Here is a 26576-nt window from a genome sequence, read left to right on the forward strand (position 1 = left end):
AGCTTGCCAATTTCTCACATTATCTTGTGAACTGAGGATGAAGGGCACAAACAGATTTCATATTGCTAAATTTCTGCAAAGTGTTTGACAGAGTGTCCCACTGCAGACTGTTAAGACTGTTTTAGCATATGGGCCAGATTCCCAGATACGTGAGTGGTTTGAAGATGTTTTAAACGATATGACCCAGCACGTTGTCTTCGACAGCAAGTGTTCGTCCGAAATGACGGTATTGCCAGGAGTGCCACTGACAACTGTGATAGAATAGCTCTTGTTCTTTATGTAAATAAATGATCCGATGGACTGGGTGGAGAGTAATGTGCATCTGTTTGCTGACGGTGTATCATTGTTGAGTAACTGTAGAAGTATACATGCTGACATAGACAGAATTAGGTGTGATGTGTGGCAGCTTTCTCTAAATGTAGGAAAATGTAAGTTAATGTGTATGAGTAGGAAAAACAAACCTGTAATGTTAGTGTACACTATTAGTGTCACTTGACACACGCACATCAATTGAATATAGAGGCATAACTTTAAAATCAATATGAAACAGTATGAGCAAATAAGGACAGTTGTAGGGAAGGTCATTGATTGACATTGGTTTGTTGGGAGGACTTCAGAAAAGTGTAGCTCATTGAAGACCATGTGTAGAACATACGTTTGACACATTCTTGATTACTGCTAGAGTGTTTGGGATCTGCATAACAGTGGATGAAAGGAAGACATCGAAGCAATTCAGAGGGGTGCTGCTAGATTTGTGAGTGGTAGGTTCGATTGAAATGAGAGGATCATGGACATGCCTCGTGAATTCAAAATTAAATCCAGCAGAGATGATGCTGATCTTCTCACAGAACACTATTGAGAATGAAATTTTCACTTTGAAGTGGAGTGTGTGCTGATATGAAACTTCCTGGCAGATTAAAAGTGTGTGCTGGACCAAGATTTGATACTGTACCAAAGGGGAAAATTTCACAGCAGTTTGAACAAACTCCCTGAAAACAAAAAAACATTAAGGATATAAAGATTGTGTTCACAATGCCATTGCTCCTACTCAGTCAGTGAATAAATGTATGGAAAAGTAAAGTACTGCTTCTCAATTTCATATTTATGTAAATTTCATTTAAATGTAGAAACAGTGTTAACATAGATTTATAATTATAACTGAGGTTTAATGTATGTGGCAATTTAAGAAATTACTTATGCAAAATTTGTGTATGATTTCTATGTAACTGACATGTTCAGCACCTTTAGCTTTGAGTGGTGTTATAGATAAAATGCACTGATAAACAAACAAACATGCCTTTCAGCTTCTTTACTTACCTCACAGTGGTCTTGCTGTGGCCACAGGAGGGTGTGCTTCAGTGTCTGTGTTGTTTTTGTGAATGTGTACTATAGCTCAAAAAAAGAGCTAGTGCTTGAAATCTACTGTGACTGCTGTTTTCTGTTCATCTATATCTACATGTACACGGATACTCTGCAAATCACACTTAAGTGCCTGCCAGAGGGTTCATTGAATCGGTTTCACAGCAATTCCCTATTATTCCAATCTCAAACAGTGCATGGAAAAACGAACACCTATATCTTTCTGTGTGAGCTCTGTTTTTTGTTGTTTTATTATAATCATTATTTCTCTGTATGTAGATTGGTGTCAACAAAATATTTCGGCATTCAGAGGAAAAAGTTGGCGATTTGAATTTTGTGTGAAGATTCCTCCGCAGTGAAAAATGCCTTTGTTTTTGTGGTGTCCACCCCAAATCCTTTATCATGCCAGTGACAATCTCTCCCATATTTTGTGATAATGTGAAAGTGCTGTTCTTCTTAGAACTTTCTCAATGTACTCTTATTCCTATCTGATAAGGATCCCAGACTGCGCAGCAGTGCTCCAAAGAGTGTAGTGTAGGCAGTCTCTTTAGCAGATCTGTTACAATATCTAAGTGTTCTGCCAATAAATCGCCATCTTTGGTTTGCCTTCCCCATAACATTTTCTGTGTATTCTTTCTAATTAAAGTTGTTTGTAATTGTAGTTCCTAGGTATTTAGTGGAGTATTATGGGCTTTGGATTTGACTGATTTATTGTGTAACCAAAGTTTAATGGATTTGTTTTAGCACTCATGTGGATGACCTGGAAATTTTCATTATTTAGGGTCAATTGCCAATTTCTGCACCATCCCAATATCTTTTCTAAATTGTTTTGCAATTTATTTCAGTCTTCTTATGATGTCTTTACTAGATGATAAATGAAATCATCATCTCCAAACAACCTAAGACAGCTGCTCAGATTGACTCCTAAATAGCTTATATAAATAAAGAACAACAGAGGGCCCATAACACCACCTTGGGAAATAATAGAAATCACTTGTTTTACTTGATTACTTTCTGTCAGTAACTAGTCTGACCCCTCTGACAGGAAATCACGAAGCCAGTCACATAACTGAGTCGATATTCCAGAAGCACACAATTTGACTACCAGGGGCTTGTGTGGCACAGGCCGCAGAGTCAAAAATCTTCTGGAAATACAGAAATATGGAACCAGTTTGAAATCTCTTGTCAATAGCATTCAGTACTTCATGCAAATAAAGAACTAGTTGTGTTTCACAAGAACGATGCTTTCTAAATCTACACTCCTGGAAATGGAAAAAAGAACACATTGACACCGGTGTGTCAGACCCACCATACTTGCTCCGGACACTGCGAGATGGCTGTACAAGCAATGATCACACGCACGGCACAGCGGACACACCAGGAACCGCAGTGTTGGCCGTCGAATGGCGCTAGCTGCGCAGGATTTGTGCACCGCCGCCGTCAGTGTCAGCCAGTTTGCCGTGGCATACGGAGCTCCATCGCAGTCTTTAACACTGGTAGCATGCCGCGACAGCGTGGACGTGAACTGTATGTGCAGTTGACGGACTTTGAGCGAGGGCGTATAGTGGGCATGCGGGAGGCCGGGTGGACGTACCGCTGAATTGCTCAACATGTGGGGTGTGAGGTCTCCACAGTACATCGATGTTGTCACCAGTGGTCGGCGGAAGGTGCACGTGCCCGTCGACCTGGGACCGGACCGCAGCGACGCACGGATGCACGCCAAGACCGTAGGATCCTACGCAGTGCCGTAGGGGACCGCACCGCCACTTCCCAGCAAATTAGGGACACTGTTGCTCCTGGGGTATCGGCGAGGACCATTCGCAACCGTCTCCATGAAGCTGGGCTACGGTCCCGCACACCGTTAGGCCGTCTTCCGCTCACGCCCCAACATCGTGCAGCCCGCCTCCAGTGGTGTCGCGACAGGTGTGAATGGAGGGACGAATGGAGACGTGTCGTCTTCAGAGATGAGTCGCTTCTGCCTTGGTGCCAATGATGGTCGTATGCGTGTTTGGCGCCGTGCAGGTGAGTGCCACAATCAGGACTGCATATGACCGAGGCACACAGGGCCAACAACCGGCATCATGGTGTGGGGAGCGATCTCCTACACTGGCCGTACACCTCTGGTGATTGTTGAGGGGACACTGAATAGTGCACGGTACATCCAAACCGTCATCGAACCCATCGTTCTACCATTCCTAGACCGGCAAGGGAACTTGCTGTTCCAACAGGACAATGCACGTCCGCATGTATCCCGTGCCACCCAACGTGCTCTATAAGGTGCTCCAGATCTGTCCCCCATTGAGCATGTTTGGGACTGGATGAAGCGTCGTTTCACGCGGTCTGCACATCCAGCACGAACGCTGGTCCAACTGAGGCGCCAGGTGGAAATGGCATGGCAAGCTGTTCCACAGGACTACGTCCAGCATCTCTATGATCGTCTCCATGGGAGAATAGCAGCCTGCATTGCTGCGAAAGGTGGATATACACTGTACTAGTTCCGACATTGTGCATGCTCTGTTGCCTGTGTCTATGTGCCTGTGATTCTGTCAGTGTGATCATGTGATGTATCTGACCCCAGGAATGTGTCAATAAAGTTTCCCCTTCCTGGGACAATGAATTCACGGTGTTCTTATTTCAATTTCCAGGAGTGTATGTTGACTTTGTCAGTAGACCATTCTCTTTGAGGTAATTCATAATGTTCGAACACACTATATGTTCGAAAATCCTGGTGCATGTTGACATTAATGATATGGGTCTGTAATTTAATGGATTAATTACTCGTACCACCTTTCTTGAATATTGTTGTGACCTGTGCAAGTTTCCTGTCTTTGGGTATGGATCTTTCGTCGACAGAGCAGTTGTATATGTCTCTTAATTATGGAACTATTGCATCAGCATACTCTGCTAGGAACCTAATTAAAACACAGTCCGGACCAGAAGACTTGCTTATAGTAAGTGATTTAAGTTGCTTCACTACTCCAAGGATATCTACTTCTAAGTAATTCATGTTGGCAGCTGTTCTTGATTTGAATTCTGGTATATTTTCTTTGTCTTCTTTGGTGGAGGAATTTTGGAAGGCTGTGTTTAGTAATTCTGCTTTGGCAGCACTGTCATCAATGGTATTTCCATTGCTATTGCACAGAGAAGGCTTTGATTGTGTCTTGCCAGTAGCATAATTTACATATGACCAGTATCTCTTTGTATTTTCTGCCAGTTTTGAGACTACGTTTTGTTGTTGAAACTATTATAAGCATCATACATTGAAGTCCGCACTAAATTTTGAGCTTCTGTAAAAGATCACCAATCTTGGAGAACCTACATTCGTTTAGGTGTGACATGCTTTTTGTTTCTGCAGCAGTGTTCTGACACGTTTTGTGTACTAAGGGGAATCAGCTTTGCCATTTATTAATTTATTTGGTATAAATCTCTCAATTGCTTTCAATACTCCTCTTTGAATTCAAGCCACATCTGGGCTACAATTACATTGCTAATTTGGAAGGAGTGGAGATTGTCTCTCAGGAAGGCATTGGTGAATTTTTTCATCTTTTTTGAATAGGTATATTTTTCATTTAATTTTTGGAGGATTTGGCGATTACTTAAAATATTCAGTCTCACTACAGCAAACCTGTGTTCGCTAATCCCTGTATAAATTTTGGTGTTCATTATTAGCTCAGGATTATTTGTTGTTAAGAGGTCAAGTGTGTTTTCACAATTGTTTACTATTCGTGTGAGCTTATGAACTAATTGTTCGAATTTTAGTGAATGCATTTAGCACAATCTCATGTGATGATTTATATGTACCTCCGGATTTAAACATGTATTTTCGCCAACATATTGAGGGTAAATAAAAGTCATCACCAACTGTAATTGTATGTGACAGGTACCTGTTTGAAATCAAACTCAGGTTTTCTTTGAATCTTCCAGCAATTGTATCATGTGTTACTGTGCTCTACACATTGATCTGCTATAGGTTAGTAGTTGCCTTTCCTCTTATTTTATGTATGACTTCTCAGAGTAATTTGACTTAATATTGTAGCAGTGAGGAAGATAGTTTAAAGTAGACAATATGGCGTTAGCACTGTGTTTCTGTGTGTGCATTAAAGATAGCTCATTATGTGATTAGAGATGTGACAAGGAATATGTAATGCAATGTCCTAACAGGTGTTCAGTGGGTATAGTCGTTGATAAAGCCCAGATTTTTGTTTGTGAGACTTTTTGCCACCTTCACGTGACTGGTGGTGAGTGGGTCTGTTGGCATCTCCCTTTATACGTATACATCCCTCTCCCATCTCCACACCCCAGCAGTGGCTGCCACGATGCACAATGTCTTACGGTGTAGAAAGTTATTCCCATAATTTTGTGTGCTTGTTAAAAGCTAGTTTCTCCCAGTGGAAACATTAAAACTACACTCAATTCTTCATCATTTTGTCAGAGTTGACTGTGTACTTGCCCTACAGTTCTCCCTCACAGAGTGTGAACATCAGGTTTTTTTTCAGTATCATGTCTCCATAGCAGATTCAGAAGGATGTAGGCTGCAGTAGGTACTGGGAGATGAAGAAGCTTGCACAGGATAGAGTAGCATGGAGAGCTGCATCAAACCAGTCTCAGGACTGAAGACCACAACAACAACATGACCCTATTGTTGTTTTTAGTGTCATTCCTTTCCTTTCAGCATATCTGGTCTCTTACAACCATCTACAATATTCTGTCTTCTGAGGTATCAGAACAAGGCCATTAATTCTTTTTTAGTATTGTCCACTTCAAAAATTTCAAGTGCTCATGCAGGTCAATAGATTTTTCTTGTATCTTTTGATCTTCAGTAGTTAACTGCTAAAGGAGAAACTGTATGAGAAGTTAACTCCACAAACAGCTTCTCCTTTATTGTCATGAGTCCTAGTGGGCCCCACTTGGAAGCTCCAGACCCCATAAAAGTCCGAGGAATTGCCAGGAATCAAACTTGGAACCTTCCCATCGGAAGCTCACAACTCTAGTCACTAGACAACAGAGGTGGTTCAAACGTATTATAACAATGAATCTATGCATCTCAGTGTGACTGTAACCACAAAACAAAAACTAACAAACCATAGTTCCTAAACTTCTAATTATTATATTTGATATCAAATCTTATGCCTTTTCTCAGCAATCATCTCTTGGATGTTGTAACTTTTTTTTCTGTGCTTGCTTAGAAAAGCTAAAGAGAGATTGCACTCTTTGTGAGACAAAGTTCCATACTTTTGTTATGACCCAAACATGTCAGTACTATGTGCTATCTTCAGAGAGAGGGTTTTTTACGAGGGTACGCTGAAAAGTAATGTCTCCCAAATTTTTTGTGTGACAACTCTTAAAGCTTTTTAAACAAAACAAACATTGTTAAGATTCTACATCTGCATTCTTAATGTGCACATATTTGCAGCCCTCTGCCACTAGAAGGCTCTGAATTGTAGCATGTAACATGATGGGATGTAATGTAACTGTGTTGGTGTGTGAGAAACAGTGTGCTGTAACAGAGTTTAGAATTTATGTAGTTTTTCACACATGGAGCACCATCTTGTTCAGCAAGACAATGCCGGACCACATACGAGCTCTGCGATATCTGCAACAAACCGATGCGTCGGGTTCACTGTCATCGATCACCTTCTGTACAGTCGCGACTTGACTCCATCTTATTTTCATCTGTTTCCAAAACTTAAAGAATACATTTGAGGACTTCACTTTGATAGTGATGAAGCGGTGCACACAGAGGTGAGGCTTTGGCTGTGTCAACAAGGTCAGACATCTTACAAGTGACGGTACAAACAGACTGGTCTCTCATTAGGAGAAATGTGTTCATCTCCAGGGTGGGTATGTTGAGAACTAAGTATGTAGACATGAAGAATAATGATATAGGATGTTAATAACGCTAGTTTTATTTGAAAATCTTTAAGAGCTTCCATGAAAAAGTTTCAGAGGCATTACTTTCCAGCACATCTTCGTATTTTCTTTCTCGCATAACACTGTTACTTGTGTATGCTGGTAGTTCTATATCTATCATTATAGCTACCATATATTTTGCAGCTTGTTATAGTTCATGTATATGTTATGGTCTTGCTTCTCTTGTTTTTACTCACTACAGCAATTATTCATTGTGCTGTTGTCATTTCTTGCTGTTACACACACACACACTCATTTGTTATAATTTATAAGCAAAACAAAAGATTTCTGCCACCATTTTACATGTTGTTACACAACTAATAGCGCAGTGTGAAAAAGAAAATAGAGAACTTCCCGTTGTAGGTAGCACAAAAACAGCTGAAAAATGTTTGGGTAATAATACTGTAAACCCGTGTCTTACCTAAGGCCGAATTTTTCCTCAGCTTATGTCAGTGTTTGCCTCATTTTTTTCTTCTCTCTCTCTCTCTCTCTCTTTCTCTCAATAATAAACATTAGCTGTTATGTTGCTATTAATGAATATCTTACTAACCTCTGCGGAATATAACTGTAATACCTTCTGTGTGCACAGGGTATGCATGAGATCCTTGCCCCCCTTCTGTTTGTGCTGCACTGTGACCACCAAGCACTGCTGCATACGAAGGAGCAGGTACAAGTCAGGTAAGCTGTCCTAAAACATAATCTACTCATCCGTACTAACAGCCAAACTAATGCCATTTGGAAGGATTCGAATTTTAAATAGCTAGGGCTGTCGTATTCCCGCCTACCATCTGTGGTTCACATATATCCTATTTGATGGCCGAATGCGCGTAGTGTAGATCTCACGTTCGAGTTTTCTAAGTGTTTACATAGAGTGTATCTGGGGTGGGACATGGGTACCAACCCGGTAATTACCTAGTTGAATGTGGTTAAACTTCATCATTAACCTGCGAGGTAGATTCAATTCCCCCCTGCGGGTCCGGGGGTTAGATTAGGCCCGTATTTCCTGCCTGTCGTAAGAGGAGCCTCTCACATTTCGGCCTTTGTGATGGTCCCCTGTAGGGTTTGACCTCCATTTTTCAACATTTTCGCGAAGAGCAAGCCAGTTGGGGAAGGACACATCACATGGTGAATCGTGTCCATTGTGCACTGATATCTTTAGCTCACTTTCTTGTTGTCGCATTGCTGTCTCGCCTATTCTCCATCTCTTGGGTAAGGACACCTTCCTGGGTGCATTTTCCACCATGCGCTGTGCAGTGTCACTTTTTGCGCCGACTATTACAGTGGACTTCTTTGCACCTCATATCCAGCACGGTAGCCAGTCCATTGTGGTGGAGCTGCCATGTACCCTGTTGGTTGCAGCCCCCTGACAATACAGGGATCGCTCTGCCGATGCCTGTGCTGTTAACTCCCCACGTACACCAAAGAGTAGATGCTCATCACCCTGGGGTATCAGGACTCCTGGCATTGGCCATCCTGCCAGGTGGCCTTTGCTGCGGAAGGGTGGCACCCATGGTAAGGGCCCCCGGTCGGAGTGGGTGGGATCAGGACCAATGACACACCATGATGTGTAGTACATCATCTCTTGCCGTTGGTCCGCTGCCAGCAGTCTCGAAGCGGGCAAAGTCTAACTATAATGCAAAGAAATATGATCCCAAGTTGTTCCCCTCCCTGGCCACACCGTGGAAGGAACGCTAGGCTACAGATGGCTGTGAACCTTATTTGCCCCGGTACTGCGTATGTATGAGAGTTTATGGGGAATCTTTCACGTCCATGAAGCCTCAGTTTTATGTGGAGCATTTGGAGGAGAAGTTTGGGGACGTGGAGGGCTTGTGCAAAATGCACTCTGGGTCAGTTTTGTTAAAAACAGCATGCTCTGCCCAGTCATGGGCATTACTCACTTGTGGTAAGTTGGGGGACCTTCCTTTGCAGTCTGACGGCAAGCTGCATGCCAATTTAGAGCGCGAGGTGTTAGTTTCATCCGGTGCGTCGCCTTTGATGGTGACACTTTGCCTGAGAAGGTCAAGGTGATGGTCTACTGCTGTGGTGTCAAGCCATATATCCCTCCTCATCATCATCTTCAACCAGACCTGGTGCATTGTCATGTTTCCAACGCAATTGCTGGAGAGCACAATCATTCTGGTGCTCAAACCCGGTAAAAACCGAATTGATGTGGATAGCTATCAGCCCATCAGCCTCACCAACGTTCTTTGTAAGCTGCTGGAACATATGGTGTTGGGTTGGGTCCTGGAGTTCATGGGCTACTGGCTCCATGTCAGGGCGGCTTCCGCCAGGAGCGCTGAACCACTGATAATCCTGTGTCCCTTGAGTCTGCCATCTGAACAGCCTTTTCCAGTTTCCGTCTTTTTTGATCCACGCAAAGCATATGACACTACCTGGTGACATCATATCCTTGCCACATTATACGGTTGGGAGTCTCCGAGGCCTGCTCCCGATTTTTTTTATCCAGAGTTTCCTGTCTCTCCGTACTTTCCGTGTCCAAGTTGGTGCCTCCCATAGCTCCCCCCATATCGAAGAGAATGGGGTCCCGCAGGGCTCTGTATTGAGTGTATCACTATTTTTAGTGGCCATTGACAGCCTAGCAGCAGCTGTAGGGCCGTCGGTCTCACCCTCTCTGTATGCAGACGACTTCTGCATTTCTTACTGCTCCACCAGTATTGGTGTTGCTGAGTGGCACCTACATGGAGTCATCCACAAGGCACAATCATGGACTCTTGCCCACAGCTTTCAGTTTTTGGCTGCTAATTCGTGTGTTGTGCACTTCTGTCGGCATCGTACCGTTCATCTCGAACCAGAACTTTACTTTCCACTGACTGTAGTGGAGACATATCAATTCTTAGGACTGGTCTCGCCGTCCGATTGACTTGGCTGCCTCACCTTCGTCAGCTTAAGCGGAAGTGCCGGCAGCACCTCAATGCCCTCCGCTGCCTGAGCAACACTAACTGTGGAGCAGATCACTCTACTCTGCTGCAGCTCTACAGAGCTCTTGGTCAATCTCGCCTTGACTATGGGAGTCTGGTTTATGGTTCGCCGGCACCCTCAGCATTGCGTGTACTAGACCCAGGGTACCACTGTAGCGTTCGCCTAGTGACAGGTGTGTTTAGGACGAGTTCGATGACCAGTGGCCTGGTGGAAGCCGAAGTCCCTCCATTCCAAATCTGACGTGCACAACTGCTCGCCAATTACGTTGCACGCATTCATAGTTCTCCTGAGCATTCGAATTACCATCTTCTTTTTCCATCCGCGGCAGTTCATCTCCCACATCGGCAGCCCAGGTCGGGGCTAACGATTGCTGTTCGTATGCGATCCTTTCTGTCTGAACTGGAGTCCTTTGCTTTACCACATCCCATCCAGGTTCGTCCGCATACCCCTCCATAGTGTACACCCAGGCCACAGATTCGCCTGGACCTTTCGCATGACCCTGAGGACTCAGTTACTCGTGCCGCTCTCCGCTGTCACTTCCTCTCGATTCCTGATGTGTTCAGGACTCTGAAGTGCTTTACACAGATGCCTTGATGGCTGATGGTCGTGTTGGCTTTGCCTAAGTCCACAGAGGTCATTTTGAACAGCATTCCTTGCCCAATGTCTGCAGTGTATTCACTGTAGAGCTGGTGGCCACCTCTCGTGCACTTCAGTATATCCGCTCATGGCCTGGCAAGTCGTTTCTTCGTGTACTGACTTCTTGAGCTGCCTGCAAACTATCAACTAGTTCTACTTACGCCATCCTTTGGTGCCATCTGTGCAAGAGTCCTTCTATGCCCTGGACCCGTCCCATCATTCAGTGGTGTTTATGTGGACCCCAGGACATGTCGACATCCCAGGCAACAAACTTGCTGACAGGCTGGCCAAACAGGCTACACGGAAACTGCTTCTGCAGATGGGCATCTCTGAACCTGACCTGCATTCTGACTTACACCATATGGTTTTCGGCTTTGGGAGTTGGAATGGCGTAACAGTACACACAGCAAACTGCGTGTCATTAAGGAGACTACGAATGTGTGGAAGACTTCTGTGCGGGCCTCTCGCAGGGAATGAGTTGTCCTCTGCCGGCTCCACATTGGCCACACTTGGGCAACCCACAGTTACCTCCTGTGCGGTGAAGACCTGCCTCGGTGTTGGTGCGGCGCCCAGTTGATAGTGGCCCACATTCTGGTGCACTGTTCCACTTTGACTGCCCAACGACGGAATCTTGGGTTACCGGACTCGTTGCTGCTAATTTTATCTGACAACGCTGGCTGATTTAGTTTTAAGTTTTATTTGAGGGTGGGCTTCATCATTTGATCTAAGTTTTAGCACTTGTCCTTTGTACCTCTGTGTTCTCCACCCTAGTGGTTCTAGGGTGGATGTTTTAATGTGTTGCAAAGTGGCTGGCTTCTCCATTTTATTCTCGTGATCAGCCAGCCATGATAATCTGCTTTGTTGTTTTAATCTCTTCATGCTGTTAATTGCGTTTCTATGGTTTTCTTGTTCACTTTTGTGCATTTACATGTTTGTTGCCCTTCATCGTTGTTGTGATTTTTTCCTTTCATTCCGATTTGAGTTGTCAGTCTTGTTTATTTCATTCTCACACTAGTGCCATTGTTTTGTTCAGAACAAGGGGCTGATGACCTCGTAGCTTGGTCCCGTTCCCCTCCCCCCCCCCCCTTTTTAATCCAATCAACCAGATTGTCCGGGGCCATGTTGCCTCTCTATGACCTGGAAGTGCACTGAAGCATTTCCTTCTATCAGAGCTTTTTCAAGAAGTGCATCAAGCTGCTTTAGGAAATTAACATCCTGGAACGACCTTAAAGTCAAAATAGAAGAGGACCAGTCATTCAGATCCCCTTTGTGAGTTCTGGAGGCCACAAGGCTTTCTTATGAGGGGAAATTCAATGAGTACCTGTGTTAAAAAAAAGAGATGCTTTCCACTCCCCCCCACCCCTTCCCAAAAAAAAAAATTACTTATTGTTCAATGTGCAGGTTGGTTACAATTAAACTTTCGCTATTTGAACCAGTGTAGATGGAAAACTATTTACCGTACAGGTGCCCAACTTTATAGAAACGATGTTCAGACTGTGCGCTTCAGGATTTGCACTGTAATGTTAGTGTCATGACTTGTTGTCAGGTGTCAGTACTGGTATAGTGACATAGGTTTGAAACACAGGCATCAGTGGAAGTTACAGTTGCAGACAGTCAACATGGGTCCAGGCAAGGCAAGCAGGGCTTTACTCATAAATCTGTTTGATCAAAACAATAGAAATAGTGGTGCTGCTCTTCATGAGTGTTGCTGCATTAAAGAAAAGTGAAAAGGTCCTCTTTTCACACTGTGGTCAGAGGTCATGATATGGAAGTTCAAATTAACTGGTGATTTGGGAATTGCTGCTGGGAGAAGCCAACAGCCAATTGCATCGCAAATTGTTGACATTACTGTGCCTGCGGCTTAGACTGCTAGGTGCAATTTGCTATCTTCAAGTAATGCACGAGCTGTGTCATGGTCTGTCTTGTTTTCTGTGGTAATAGAGCAATCACTAGTGCGGTTCCAGGCTGTTGTGGATGCAGACGGTCTTTGTATTGAACAGTGGTTGTAACTTGGAATGTAAACGTGCTAGGCGGTTACCAAATGTTGCCTCCCATGTGGAAATTACATTGTGATTCTTTCAGTGATTTATCCATTAGTTCTCTTCCACATGTCCATTAAAATGTTTCCACAATGTTTCTTTGTCCTACAGTCACTTATTTTTCATTGGTGCCCTCTCAAGCATCAAAAGTTTAATTAAAACCAACCTGTAGTTCCCTTTCAAGGCTGCATATGTTTCCCAGTGTCCTGGCCATCTTTTCTGACCTCTCGAAAAAATTGTAGGAATTGTCAAGCGCTCCGAAGTACACTTCTATCTCATCCACCACTTCTTCATTTGAGCAGATCTGAAAGTGGTTTCTTCAGGTTTAGGAATGAGAAGAAAATCACAGAGCGCCAGCTTGGGTGCGTGTGGGAGTGTTGGATGACACACTTTGTGCATTTTTGCACAATGTCTCACAGTAGTATTGCCCAGTCATTTTCCTTTTTCCAAAAATATCTCATATTTTACATCCCAAAAAGTTGCTGCCATAATGTTTCCAGTCGTGATGAATCCAGTCCTCTTGGACAGTGACTAAACAATGCAAGAAGTCCTAAGCCATGTTCAGATAGCTCCAAACACATCTTCATAGTTGAAAGTTGTATCTGCAGGAACTGCTGCTTCTGTTGGGCCAACTAAATTTTCATTGTCAACTTACCACATAAAATATTATTGCCATTTCTTAAGACACAGTTGCAATCTCTGTTACTTTCATTTGGCAAGCAGTCAGACTCGTTTTGAAGTCCTTTCCAGTAATTTTGTCAATAACCACATCTTCCGACATCCTGGGCGACCCCCATTGAAAATTGATGTACAACTGTATTTAAATTCATTGTACCAATATGTATGGCACCTTTTGATTGTGAAGGGTCACCATAAACACCATTGAGTTTCCCTGCGGCTTCATATAACTATTTCCTGTCCAAAAACTGAAAGTGAATCACTGAATGTTGCTACTCTTTTGCATTTGATAACAAATGACAGCAACCGAACATTGATTCTTACTGAAGTGCTCTTTCAGGAAATCCCACTCCACTGTTCCCAGCACCAAGTGGCAGTAGAAGCAGCTTTCCTGCACAAACAGGTTTTGTCACAGCAAAAACCTGCAATAGTACTTGGAGACAGTACGCTGCCCTTAAACTTCACAAATGAGGAGTATGAGGAAGTCTTTCCCCTCGAATAAAATCTTCCCCCTAAGAATGCTGTTTAAGCATTAGTAATGTTCTGTTGGATTACTTCTTACAGGTAACATCTTCCAGCGAGGTAATTTTTGTGTGAGTCACTTTCTGCCATCTGTATCAGTAGCATTATATCCACAGTAAAGAGTCAGTTGAAATGTTTCTTCCTTTTGCTCAGCTTCTTGAATTTCTGTCTGACTTCTATGTGTAACACACGAACTGCAGGGAATGATTAAGAAGCTGAAAAAGTAGATGGGCTTTAGGTTTTAATGAGGAAAAAACATTCCTTGTAGATTTTAAGAATCTTTTTAACTAACTTCAATTTGGCGTGAAAAGTATTTTAAATTTTTGTGTGACACCAAGTTGGGTTGGCTATCAGATCTGAAGATTTTAATAATCATAGCAAAGAGGAAAAACACAGTTGAGGACACTGTAGAAGTACGAGGAGGGACACGAGTCTGGCCATAAATTAGCTTCAGGAGGTGAATTTATTGGTCTGAGTCATCTACCCTTCCTTTCCAACCATCCGTAACCTGCTCATCTTTCCCCACTAAGGAAGGGAAATAAAAATTCTGAAAGCTAGGAATAATCAAGCGGTGTAATACCCAGGATGGAATAACAACACAGTTCCTGTTCTTGTACCACCCAACACCCTATTCATCACAGTCATTGCCTCTTCTCTCTACACTAACACCTCCAATTTCCATAGCCTTACCACTATGGAACACCACCTTTTCCAACTTCCTCCATACCTACAACCACCTTCCTGGACACCATGACCAATTACAATGACAGAAAAAAATACCCCAACACTGAAAAGGAGTTGTGTAACATAAATGAAAGTTAATAGATGTGTTTCTACATCTGAACGATCATGTTGTTGTTGTTGTTGTTGTTGTATTCAGTCCAGAGACTGGTTTGCTGCAGCTCTCCATGCTGATCTATCCTGTGCAGGCTTCTTCATCTCCCAGTACCTATTGCAACCTACATCCTTCTGAATCTGTTTATTGTATTCATCTCTTTGTCTCCCTCTATAATTTTTACCCTCCGCACTGCCCTCCAATACTAAATTGGTTATCCCTTCATGCCTCAGAATATGCCCTACCAACCGATCCCTTCTTCTTCTCTAGTTGTGCCACAAATTTCTCTTCTCTCCAGTTCTATTCAATACGTCCCATCTAATATTTAGCATTCTTCTGTAGCACCAAATTTCGAAGGCTTCTATTCACTTCTTCTCTAAACTATTTATCGTCACATTTCACTTCCATACATGGCTACACTTTGTACAAATACCTTCAGAAACGCCTTCCTGACACTTAAATCTATACTCGATGTTTATAAATTTGTCTTCTGAAGAAACACTTTCCTTGCCATTGCCAGTCTATGTTTTATATCCTCTCTACTTCAACCATCATCAGTTATTTTGCTCCACAAATAGCAAAACTCCTTTACTACTTTAAGCGTCTCATTTCCTAATCTAATTTTCCCGCAGCATCAACCAATTTCATTCGACTACATTCCATTATTCTCGGTTTACTTTTGTTGATGTTCATCTTATACCCTCCTTTCAAGACACTATCCATTCCATTCAGCTGCTCTTCCAGGTCCTTTTATGTCTCTGACAGAATTAAAATGTCATTGAGAAACCTCAAAGTTTTTATTTCTTGTCCGTGAACTTTAATCCCTGATCTGTAATTCCTACTCTGAATTTTTCTCTTGTTTCCTTTACTGCTTGCTCAATATACAGATTGAATAATGTCGGGGATAGGCTACAACACTGTCTCACTCCCTTCCCAAACACTGCTTCCCTTTAATGACCCTCAACTCTTATCACTGCCATCTGGTTTCTGTACAAATTGTAAATAGCCTTTCGCTCCCTGTATTTTAGCCCTGCCACCTTCAGAATTTGAAAGAGAGTATTCCAGTCAACATTGTCAAAAGCATTTCTCTAAGTCTACAAGTGCTAGAAACATAGGTTTGCCTTTCCTTAATCTAGCTTCTAAGATAAGTCGTAGGGTCAGTATTGCCTCACATGTTCCAACATTTGTACTGAATCCAAACTGATCTTCCCTGACGATAGATTCTACCAGTTTTTCCATTTGTCTGTAAAGAATTCGTGTTAGTATTTTGCAGCCATGGCTTGTTAAACTGATAGTTCAGTAATTTTCACATCTGTCAACACGTGCTTTCTTTGAGATTGCAATTAATATATTCTTCTTGAAGTCTGAGGGTATTTCGCCTGTCTGATACGTCTTGCTCACCAGATGGTAGAGTTTTGTTAGGCCTGGCTCTCTCAAGGCTGTCATTAGTTCTAATGGAATGTTGTCTACTCCCGGGGCCTTGTTTCAACTTAGGTCTTTCAGTGCTCTGTCAAATTCTTCACACAGTATCATATCTCCTATTTCATTTCCATCTACATTCTCTTCCATTTCCATAATGTTGTCCTCAAGAACATTGCCCTTGTATAGATCTTCTATATACCCCATCCACCTTTCTTCTTTCCCTTCTTTGCTTAGAACTGGGTTTCCATCTGAGCTCTTGATATTCATGCAGGTTGGTTCCCTTTTCTGCAAAGGTGTCTTTAATTTTCCTGTAGGCAGTACCTATCTTACCACTAGTGATATGCGCCTCTAAATCCTTATATTTGTCCTCTACCCATCCCTGCTTAGCCATTTTTAGTGAAAAATCTGTCACTCATTTTTGAGACGTTTGCATTCCCTTTTGCCTGCTTCATTTATTGCATTTTTGTATTTTCTCCTTTCATCAATTAAATTCAATATCTCTCCTGTTACCCAAGGATTTCTACTAGCCCTCGTCTATTCAAATTTAGCATCAGTCACATAAGAGTGCTGCTAGTAGCACCAGATGCAAATCATGTTTGCTTTAAATACATGTTGTAATGGTTGTGAGCGTTAGTTACCTGTGGGACTGAAAGTGGTGAGTTGTTGATAGTCAAGAATGCCTTAGAGGCGACAAAGACACTATTAACGCAACCTCACTGTTTTTGAACAAGTCTGTGTAATAGGGCTACGAGAAGCTACATATTCTTTCTGCGATACTGCAAAAGACTTGGCAGGAATGTAGCCACCGTACATGATTGTTGGCAGTGGTGATCGTGAAAATGCGTGCTTGCTAGACGACAAGGCTCCGAACGGCCATGTGGTACTACTGAAAGGGAAGATTATCGTATTCAGTGTAAGGCTCTGGTGTGTCATACTGCATCTGCAGCAACAATTTGAACAGCAGTTGCCATGACAATGACACAGTGAACTGTTAGAAATCGGTTACTTAAAGGACAGCTCTGAGCCAGATGCCCTGTAGCATGCATTACACTGACCCCAAACTACCATCATTTGCGACTTCAGTAGTAGTAACATCTTTTCCCTTTTATTTAAATGATATGTTCATTAAAAAATAGAAAACTTTGTTAACAAATATTGCTTTTTATTTTTAGTGACTTACCGAATGAAAATGGAAGTATTCAGAATACTTTAAAATGCAAATTATTGCTGTATACGGTTTTTTTGCACATCTGTATCAAATTTTATTTTCAGATGTGCAGTAATTTAAAAATTAAAAAGTTATTTTTGTTAAAAATTATGATCCAATATTTGTTAATTAATATTTCCATTGATAGTAAATGTGAATTTTAAATAAAAGTAAGAAATAGATGCTACTAATGGAAAATGAACCCATGAGTTCAAGATTATAAGACATTGATGCTGTGTACTCAGTTATCACCAACTATGCTAATAAGCTGTAAGTGTTTGGACTTAACAGTGCTCTGAAATCCTCAAGTTTTCAATGTAAGTATGAAAAAAAAACTGAAGAGGGTCGTGCTCCATAAGGGCCCCTCTTAAAAACAGGACTCCGTTTCCATGTGTGCAAAGATTCATTTAAAATGATTAATTGAATAAAAATAATGGTTTAAGCCATGTTCATAATTACTTAAAAATAAAAAAAATTCAAAGCACCAATGATATTTGAACCCACAACCTTTTGCATGTGAGGACTGCATGTTAACCAATATGCTAAGCAACCAATTTGATTAGAGTTTTTATTTTTAAACTGTGGAGCATCATATGTAATTTAGAAAGCTTTGTTGTTGTTGTTGTTGTTGTTGTTGTTGTTGTTGTTGTTGGGGTGAATTTGCAAATTAGGGCTTGACCAGGGTGAATGGCTGCAGGGTATGATACCTGGGATTTTAACCTACATCACCGTATAGATGATTCCAAAAAGTCAATCCCTCTGTTGGGGATCTCTCCTTGTAAATGGATGATCCCTTGATGTATCAGAATGTGTCCTGTCAACTAATCCCTTCTTTTAGTCATGGTATGCAATAAATCTACTTTTTCCCCAGTGTGATGCAGCACTTCTTCGTTGGTTATTTGACACACCCATCCAATTTTCAACAGTCTTCTGTAGAACCACATTTCAAAATTTCTTTGCTCTTGTAGTCTGAACTGTTTATTGTCGACTTTTCACATTCTCCATGAATGTACACTTGAGACAAATACCTACAGAAAAAATTGTGTAGTAACATTTTTATATAGGATGCAGTATTTCTTCTGTAAGAAATTTTATTTCTGCTGTGGTTCCGGGTTTTTTTCCCTGCATCTGATACTCTGGTGATGGAAAGGTATACAGTACACTGGAAACAAATTTTGAAGAATGAATAATTCAGTTTCCGGAAATGTCATTCTTTAACATCCCCCCCATTCCACTTTCATCTTTCACTTCTTCTTTGCGTCTCTATCACTAGTTTATTTAAATGTTTTCAGTGAAATTATACACTAATAGGGTAGTGTGACCTACCTGTGAAAACCTCATTCACCACTTTGGGTCACCGTAAAAGATTGAGGTTGGTGTACATCCAGACTGAAAGAATGGCTCTTCAGTTATCGTCGCCTTACATGTATCACAAATTTAGTTTGTTCCTTTATCATTTCTATAGTTTCTAAAGCGCCACTTTCACACTGTAGTGAATCAAATATGCAGTGAAACCCAAGGGTTCATTCAAAAGTTGGCAACCGTTTCTCGAAATTGAAAAGTGTAATTTATGCCTTGTAAACAGAAGAATATACCCGTACCTCTTGGCTTAATGATTTCTCAAACAAGTTAAAACTGTGGAGTATATACTAATATCTGCTTAGAGCGATTTAAGATGGAACAACCTCATGTATCCAGTAGTGGAAAAGGCAGATTACAGGCTCAGATTTATTATAAAAATGTTAAAAGTATGTGCAGTTCATCCACGGAAGAGATCACTGACAAAGCTCTCGTCCACTCGCGTCTTGAGAATTGTTATTCAGTCGAGGACTGTTAGGGTACTAGTTTAACAAGAGAAAAGGAAAATGTTGGAGGAGGAGTTGTGCATTTTTTCCTTTGTGTGCTCATTCAATTCTGAAAACCAAGACTTGAATAAGGTTATAGGAACATATTACATCTTCCCACCTGTTTCTCAGATAATGACTGAGAGTGGAAAAGTAGAGGAATCTAGTGCTTACAAATATCTACTGACAACCTTTTCTTACATCAGTGAAAGTAAAAGAGGGAAACGGCGCTGGCTCACCATACTGTCTATCATCTACTTTACTATACAAAGCGGAGTACAGGTTAGGACAAAGACCTTCTTCAACTTAAACAGAGCCTGCTGTATATGTACATTTGTACTGCTTGGTTAAATATGAATTTGTCTCACTCTGAATGCCTTAATCCAGATTTACAATGAGTTGCTGTTAGTGAGTCTTGTGTGAAAATCCACACAAATTAACTCGAACTTAATTATGATTTAATTAAAAAAAAAGAAAAATTTGCTCTGCAAGTGGTGGCTGGAGAAAACACACACACACACACACACACACACACACAAAGGTTTAACTGTGCAAGCTTTCAGAGCCCGTAGCTCATTTTTCAGGCAGAAGAGTTGAAGGGGAAGGAAGAGGGGTGAAGGAAAAGGACTGGAGGTATTTAGGGAGTTTGCAGTCAGGGGATGACTTATCGGACAGGATGAGAAGGAAAGACAGATTGTTGGGGAGTGCAATGTATGGGATTTGAAAAACTGAGAGATTAAATGTGGTAGACAGGGTAATATGCTAAACAGTAATTACTGCTAAAACATTGAGCACGAGTTAATAAGAGTGAAAAGCTAAGTTTTCCATATTTGAGATCTCCAGTTTTCAAATCTCGTACAGTGCAGTCCCCGACAATCATTCAGCCTTTCCTTCTCATCCCGTCATGTAAGTCTCCCCTGACCTGGGGTTCTGGGTGACTTTTCCAAACTGTATCCCTTTTCATAAACCTCACTAGTCCTTCACCTTCACCTCTTCTGCCACAAAAAGAAGCCACTGGCTCCAAAAGCATGCATAGTTAAACCTTTTTGTGCATGTGTTCTCCTTTTGCCTTTTTTTGTTAGTTGATTTTTTTTACCTATACAGTCAAATTGTATTGTCAAAGATTGATTATTTTTGTTGTTAATTGATGATTTACCATGTTACACTAATGTAAGGAGTGTATATTGACACTAAATTTCATTTAAGTGACCTTCGAGCCTTTAAGTGACAAAACATTCTGCCCACAATAGCAGTCATGTCAGTAAGTACTCTGTGGTAATAGTAATCAGTAAAACAGCTCAATTTATTTTATAGTCCACCATAAGTTATGGGGTGGTATTTATTAATACCAATGAATCAGGAGCCAGAATTTACACTGAAAAAGTTGGAAAGATGTGCAGGTAATTAGTAATTTCTATTTCTGTTACTTAACATATATCCTCAGTAGGATGACAGGTCTGGTATTCGACAATGCGTGTATATCCACATTTGTCCAGTATCAATAAGTTTAATGACATTCATAAAATGCTTCTTCAAGTACAGGCAAACAGTCTACACACCCACCACTAGATGTTTCACTCACTAGTCCATTTCACACACTGTTACCCACACTACCTTCAGATAGCACAGTAGTGTTTCAGACTTTAGGAACTGTAGCTACAGTCCTCCAAAGTTAAAATCTTCTGCATGCTCTTCTGCAACCTCTTCCCAGCATTTGATTAAATGGCCAACAAAAACTTCATCTGTCATGGAACCATGCCACCTCCAGGAAGTCATCCTTATAGATCAGAAAGAAATATTCATGTGTTTCAGTATGGTCCCTCTGTAAAAAACCAACCAAAGGTGGGTAAGTAGTAGGCCTGTTACGTTAAAGTGTGTGTGCGTAAACTATTTTGGTAATGTTCCATATCTTCAGTAATCATTCTAAATATGCACTGTCAGCAGAAATAATTTATAATACCTCAGCAGCTAACATTTTTGAGGTAATTTCTGAAACAATATCATCCACAATATCTGTTCTTTGTTGTACATAAGAAACATTTCACACACATAATCAGTAAAATTGAATGTAACTGAGAACTAAGTTCACAACAGTCTGTTTGCTAACATGTTTGGTGCGGAAGAAACTTAACTGTAAATATGCTTATAAATGACTCCCATATTGATTTAATATCTTACAATGTAGGAAATGGTACTATGCTCTTTTTTGCCAATATCCTTTGAGCAGAAAGGCAGCTGGCTGATGCCCAGTGTATTCACTAACTTGAGAAGGGTTGTTGTGATTAAATTTAAGAACACTTGCATTAATACTCACTATATAGCGGAGATGCTGAGTTGCAGATTGGCGCAACAAAAAGGCTGTCATAAAGTGATCTTTCAGCCAACAAGGCCTTCGTTGAAAAAATGGACAACATCCACAGCAGCCAGAGACTGTGGTTGTGTGAGCGAGTAGAGTGTGTGTGTGTGTGTGTGTGTGTGTGTGTGTGTGTGTGTGTGTGTGTGTGTGTTTGCCTATTTTGACGAAGGCCTTGTTGGTCAAAATCTCGCTTTCTGTCAGTCTAATTGTTGTGCCTATCTGTGACTCAGCAACTACCCTTTTCATAATATTGTTACATGCCATCCTGGATTTTCCACTGTTAGAATACTTATATCCTGAGATGTGAAAGGAGATTTTGATAAAAATTTATTTTTCTTTAATTACTGTCAGAAGCATTTAATTATTACACACATTATTCAACAGTCCTTGTTAGTTGATTCAATTATTTTTTTTAATTTCAGTGATGAGATATCTGAGATACTGAACCCCAAGTTCCTGGAAGAAGATGCTTAGTAAGTATGCTAATTTGCTGTAATTTCCTTGTATTAACTTGGCTAATGCTAGCATAGTAGTTATTATTATTTGTTTTCTATGCACAAGTAATCCTATGTTAAAATTGGCACAACTTTTTGATGTAAAATAAAAAGGAGGTGGTAAATTCAGATTTAAAAATAAAAATAAAAAAGAAAAACTAAGAAATATTTCGAATTTTCAGTGGTTCAGATTAACTATCTGGGATTTTAGAAGAAATAACTTAAAAGTGAATATCAGAAAGATTCAGTTGCAAAGAACCAGAACAAAAGTGCATGGAGTGGGCATTATGGTGTAATGTAGCATTGTCCAGAAATGATCACTTTCCTGTTTTTCTTTCCAATTTTCCAATCAAATGCCAATAACGAGTTATTTGTTATTTCCCTGTCATCCAGATGCTGCATTTCGACTACTACCTCCTTGTTCAGTTTATTTGAGCCAAACCAGCTAAAATCTTTAGGCCTTGTGTGGTGCTGCAGGGTTTTCAAATTCACCTATCACATTTTCACGCAGTCAGACAGCAAATCTTTCTTTCAAAATTTTTCTTCTCGTACATTTTTTCTCTCTAGAGGACATTGTCTTGCTGGATAGAGCTCAAAAGAAGAGAGTAGTCTCCTCACTGTTAAACATGTTTTTCTTCATAACCTTCGCAGATGCCAGCTATTTTTTTCCCCATTCTGACACAATGTCTTCATCGGCTAAATCAGGCAGGCCTCACACATCTCTGAAGTAGGTGTTGTGCCTAGTACTGAACTAGCTAAGTCAGCCAACAGATGCTTCAAGCTCATCACACCCTGATTCTGTAACAGTATGGCGTTCTTTTTTATATATAGGTGCTGTAACCACAGGCATCTGGTTGTTACAAGCACATCAAAATCATTCAGATGTCATGTTGTCGACTTTCAAGATCGGTGTGTTGTGAAATGAGATTTTTTCAGAAAAATATTCTGTTATGTAGCTTAAATGATCTTGTGTTTATAGAAGTGTGTCAGGAGAAGTACTGTATTTTTTTCTTGGGGTATATATTGTTACATAGTAGCCTTTTTTACTAGATTAATAGTCACATTTACAAATAAATGATAACTGCAGAAAAGTGCAAAACTGCTCAATCAGAGAGGGGGGAAAAAGGCTAATATCTTTCTGTGTAAAAGACTCTGACTGAAAAGTCTGTACCAGCTACCTCACTCTAAGTTTCTTAGCACCTTTAAAAATTTCGCAAGAGTGAAAGAGGCTTAATCCATGACAAGACCTGCCATAAGGCAGAATACCTTACTACTTCTACAACTTGGCATGTGAACATATTTGCACTGTTTTCAACATGCAACACACCTCCGACAAGCTCCCCTAATTGTAACTCACTCACACTCACAGTCCTTTGCTCATTCCCGTCCACTCCTCATGCCTTCTCTCTCACTGACTCACCCACCCACGCACTCACTCACTCACTCACTCACTCACTCACTCACTCACTCATTGATCCCAGCTCATTGTGTCTGTGTGTCACCGTCTCCTATCTCACAGCCAGTCTCCTTCATTCCGCCTACTACTACTGTCACCTCTTACTGTCACCTTCTCCCTGTTGCTGCTACTATCTCATTCATTCGTTCCCAGTGCTGGTGGTTTTTCTCACTATCAATCTCTCTTCCTCATTGTCATTGTCATAGACTCATTATTAGTGGCTCTCACCCACTTGCACTTCTCCTTATCTCACTGGCACCGTCTCCTTAACTCTTTTTGTAGCACTGTTCTATCACTGGTAACTATGTTCCAATGCCACTGTGTCCCTCTCTATCACACTGCCATTGTTGCTTCCACTTTTTCTATATCACAACCACCACTGTCTACAGTTTTCCGGCACTTATTACTTTTCTGTCTCTTCTCTTCTGCCGCTGTCTCCTCCTCAATCAGCATAAAAAAGCACAAATATATTTACATCTCAAAATTTTTGGGAAATTTTTAAAGGTGCTAAGGAAGGTACGATGCAGTAGCTGGTACTCCACTAGATAAATGTCTTGAGAACATACCACTACAAATCAAGCAATTTTCTGTACTTATTGATTATTTAGATTTCACCTCAAACCTAATTGTAATTGTAATTGTAAACTGTTGAAGCTGCATTGGTAAAGTACCGGAACTTCAAGCGCTGATAGAAATCACCGAAGCTGAAATCGTTATAGGTACAGAAAGCTGGCTGAAGCCAGAGATAAATTCTGCCGAAATTTTTACAAAGGTACAGACGGTGTTTAGAAAGGATAGATTGCATGCAACCGGTGGTGGAGTGTCCGTCGCTGTTAGTAGTAGTTTATCCTGTATTGAAGTAGAAGTGGATTGTTCCTGTGAATTATTATGGGTGGAGGTTACACTCAACAACCGAGCTAGGTTAAAAATTGACTCCTTTTACCGGCCTCCCGACTCAGCAGCATTAGTGGTAGAACAACTTAGAGAAAATTTGGAATACATTTCACATAAATTTTCTCAGCATGTTATAGTCTTAGGTGGAGATTTCAATTCACCAGATATAGACTGGGACACTCAGATGTTTAGGACAGGTGGTAGGGACAGAGCATCGAGTGACATACTGAGTGCACTATCCGAAAATTACCTCGAGCACTTAAACAGAGAACCGACTCGTGGAGATAACATCTTGGACCTACTGATAACAAACAGACTCAAACTTTTTGACTCTGTATGTGCAGAACAGGGAATCAGTGATCATAAGGCCGTTGCAGCATCCATGAATATGGAAGTTAATAGGAATATAAAAAAAGGGAGGAAGGTTTATCTGTTTAGCAAGAGTAATAGAAGGCAGATTTCAGACTACCTAACAGATCAAAACGAAAATTTCTGTTCCGGCACTGACAATGTTGAGTGTTTATGGAAAAAGTTCAAGGCAATCGTAAAATGCGTTTTAGACAGGTATGTGCCGAGTAAAACTGTGAGGGACAGGAAAAGCCCACTGTGGTACAACAACAAAATTAGGAATCTACTGCGAAAGCAAAGAGAGCTTCACTCCAAGTTTAAACGCAGCCAAAACCTCTGACAAACAGAAGCTAAACGATGTCAAAGTTAGCGTAAGGTGGGCTATGCGTGAAGCATTCAGTGAATTCGAAACTAAAATTCTATGTACCGACTTGACAGAAAATCCTAGGAAGTTCTGGTCTTACGTTAAATCGGTAAGTGGCTCAAAACAGCATATCCAGACACTCCAGGATGATGATGGCATTGAAACAGAGGATGACACGAATAAAGCTGAAATACTAAACAGCTTTTTCCAAAGCTGTTTCACAGAGGAAGACCGCACTGCAGTTCCTTCTCTAAATCCTTGCACAAACGAAAAAATGGCTGACATCGAAATAAGTGTCCAAGGAATAGAAAAGCAACTGCAATCACTCAACGGAGGGAAGTCCACTGGACCTGACGGGATACCCATTTGATTCTACACATAGTACGCGAAAGAACTTGCCCCCTTCTAACAGCTGTGTACCGCAAGTCTCTAGAGGAACGGAAGGTTCCAAATGATTGGAAAAGAGCACAGGTAGTCCCAGTCTTCAAGAAGGGTCATCGAGCAGATGCGCAAAACCAAAGACCTTTATCTCTGACGTCGATCTGTTGTAGAATTTTAGAACATGTTTTTTGCTCGAGTATCATCTCGTTTTTGGAAACCCAGAATCTACTCTGTAGGAATCAACATGGATTCCGGAAACAGCGATCGTGTGAGACCCAACTCGCTTTTTTTTTTGTTCATGAGATCCAGAAAATATTAGATACAGGCTCCCAGGTAGATGCTATTTTCCTTGACTTCCGGAAGGCGTTCGATACAGTTTCGCACTGTTGCCTGATAAACAAAGTAAGAGCCTACGGAATATCAGACCAGCTGTGTGGCTGGATTGAAGAGTTTTTAGCAAACAGATCACAGCATGTTGTTATCAATGGAGAGACGTCTACAGACGTTAAAGTAACCTCTGGCGTGCCACAGGGGAGTTTTATGGGACCATTGCTTTTCACAATACATATAAATGACCTAATACATAGTGTCGGAAGTTCCATACGGCTTTCCGCGGATGATGCTGTAGTACACAGAGAAGTTGCAGCATTAGAAAATTGTAGCGAAATGCAGGAAGATCTGCAGTGGATAGGCACTTGGTGCAAGGATTGGTAACTGACCCTTAACATAGACAAATGTAATGTATTGCGAATACATAGAAAGAAGGATCCTTTATTATATGATTATATGATAGCGGAACAAACACTGGTAGCAGTTACTTCTGTAAAATATTTGGGAGTATGCGTGCGGAACGTTTTGAAGTGGAATGATCATATAAAATTAATTGTTGGT

At 41.1% G+C, this 26576-nt stretch overlaps 1 protein-coding gene across 1 annotated transcript in view; it reads left to right on the plus strand.

Annotated features, from left to right (window-relative positions):
• LOC126293443 (TBC1 domain family member 5) overlaps positions 1-26576 on the plus strand; it is a gene marked incomplete at its 3' end in the record, with an annotated part of 130643 nt that overhangs the window by 45540 nt on the left and 58527 nt on the right. The window contains 2 exon segments of the mRNA XM_049986675.1: positions 7859-7947; positions 22171-22221. Of these exon segments, the coding sequence (XP_049842632.1) occupies positions 7859-7947; positions 22171-22221 (140 nt within the window).

The sequence above is a fragment of the Schistocerca gregaria genome, chromosome 10, assembly GCF_023897955.1.
Source record: "Schistocerca gregaria isolate iqSchGreg1 chromosome 10, iqSchGreg1.2, whole genome shotgun sequence".
Lineage (NCBI taxonomy): Eukaryota > Metazoa > Arthropoda > Insecta > Orthoptera > Acrididae > Schistocerca > Schistocerca gregaria.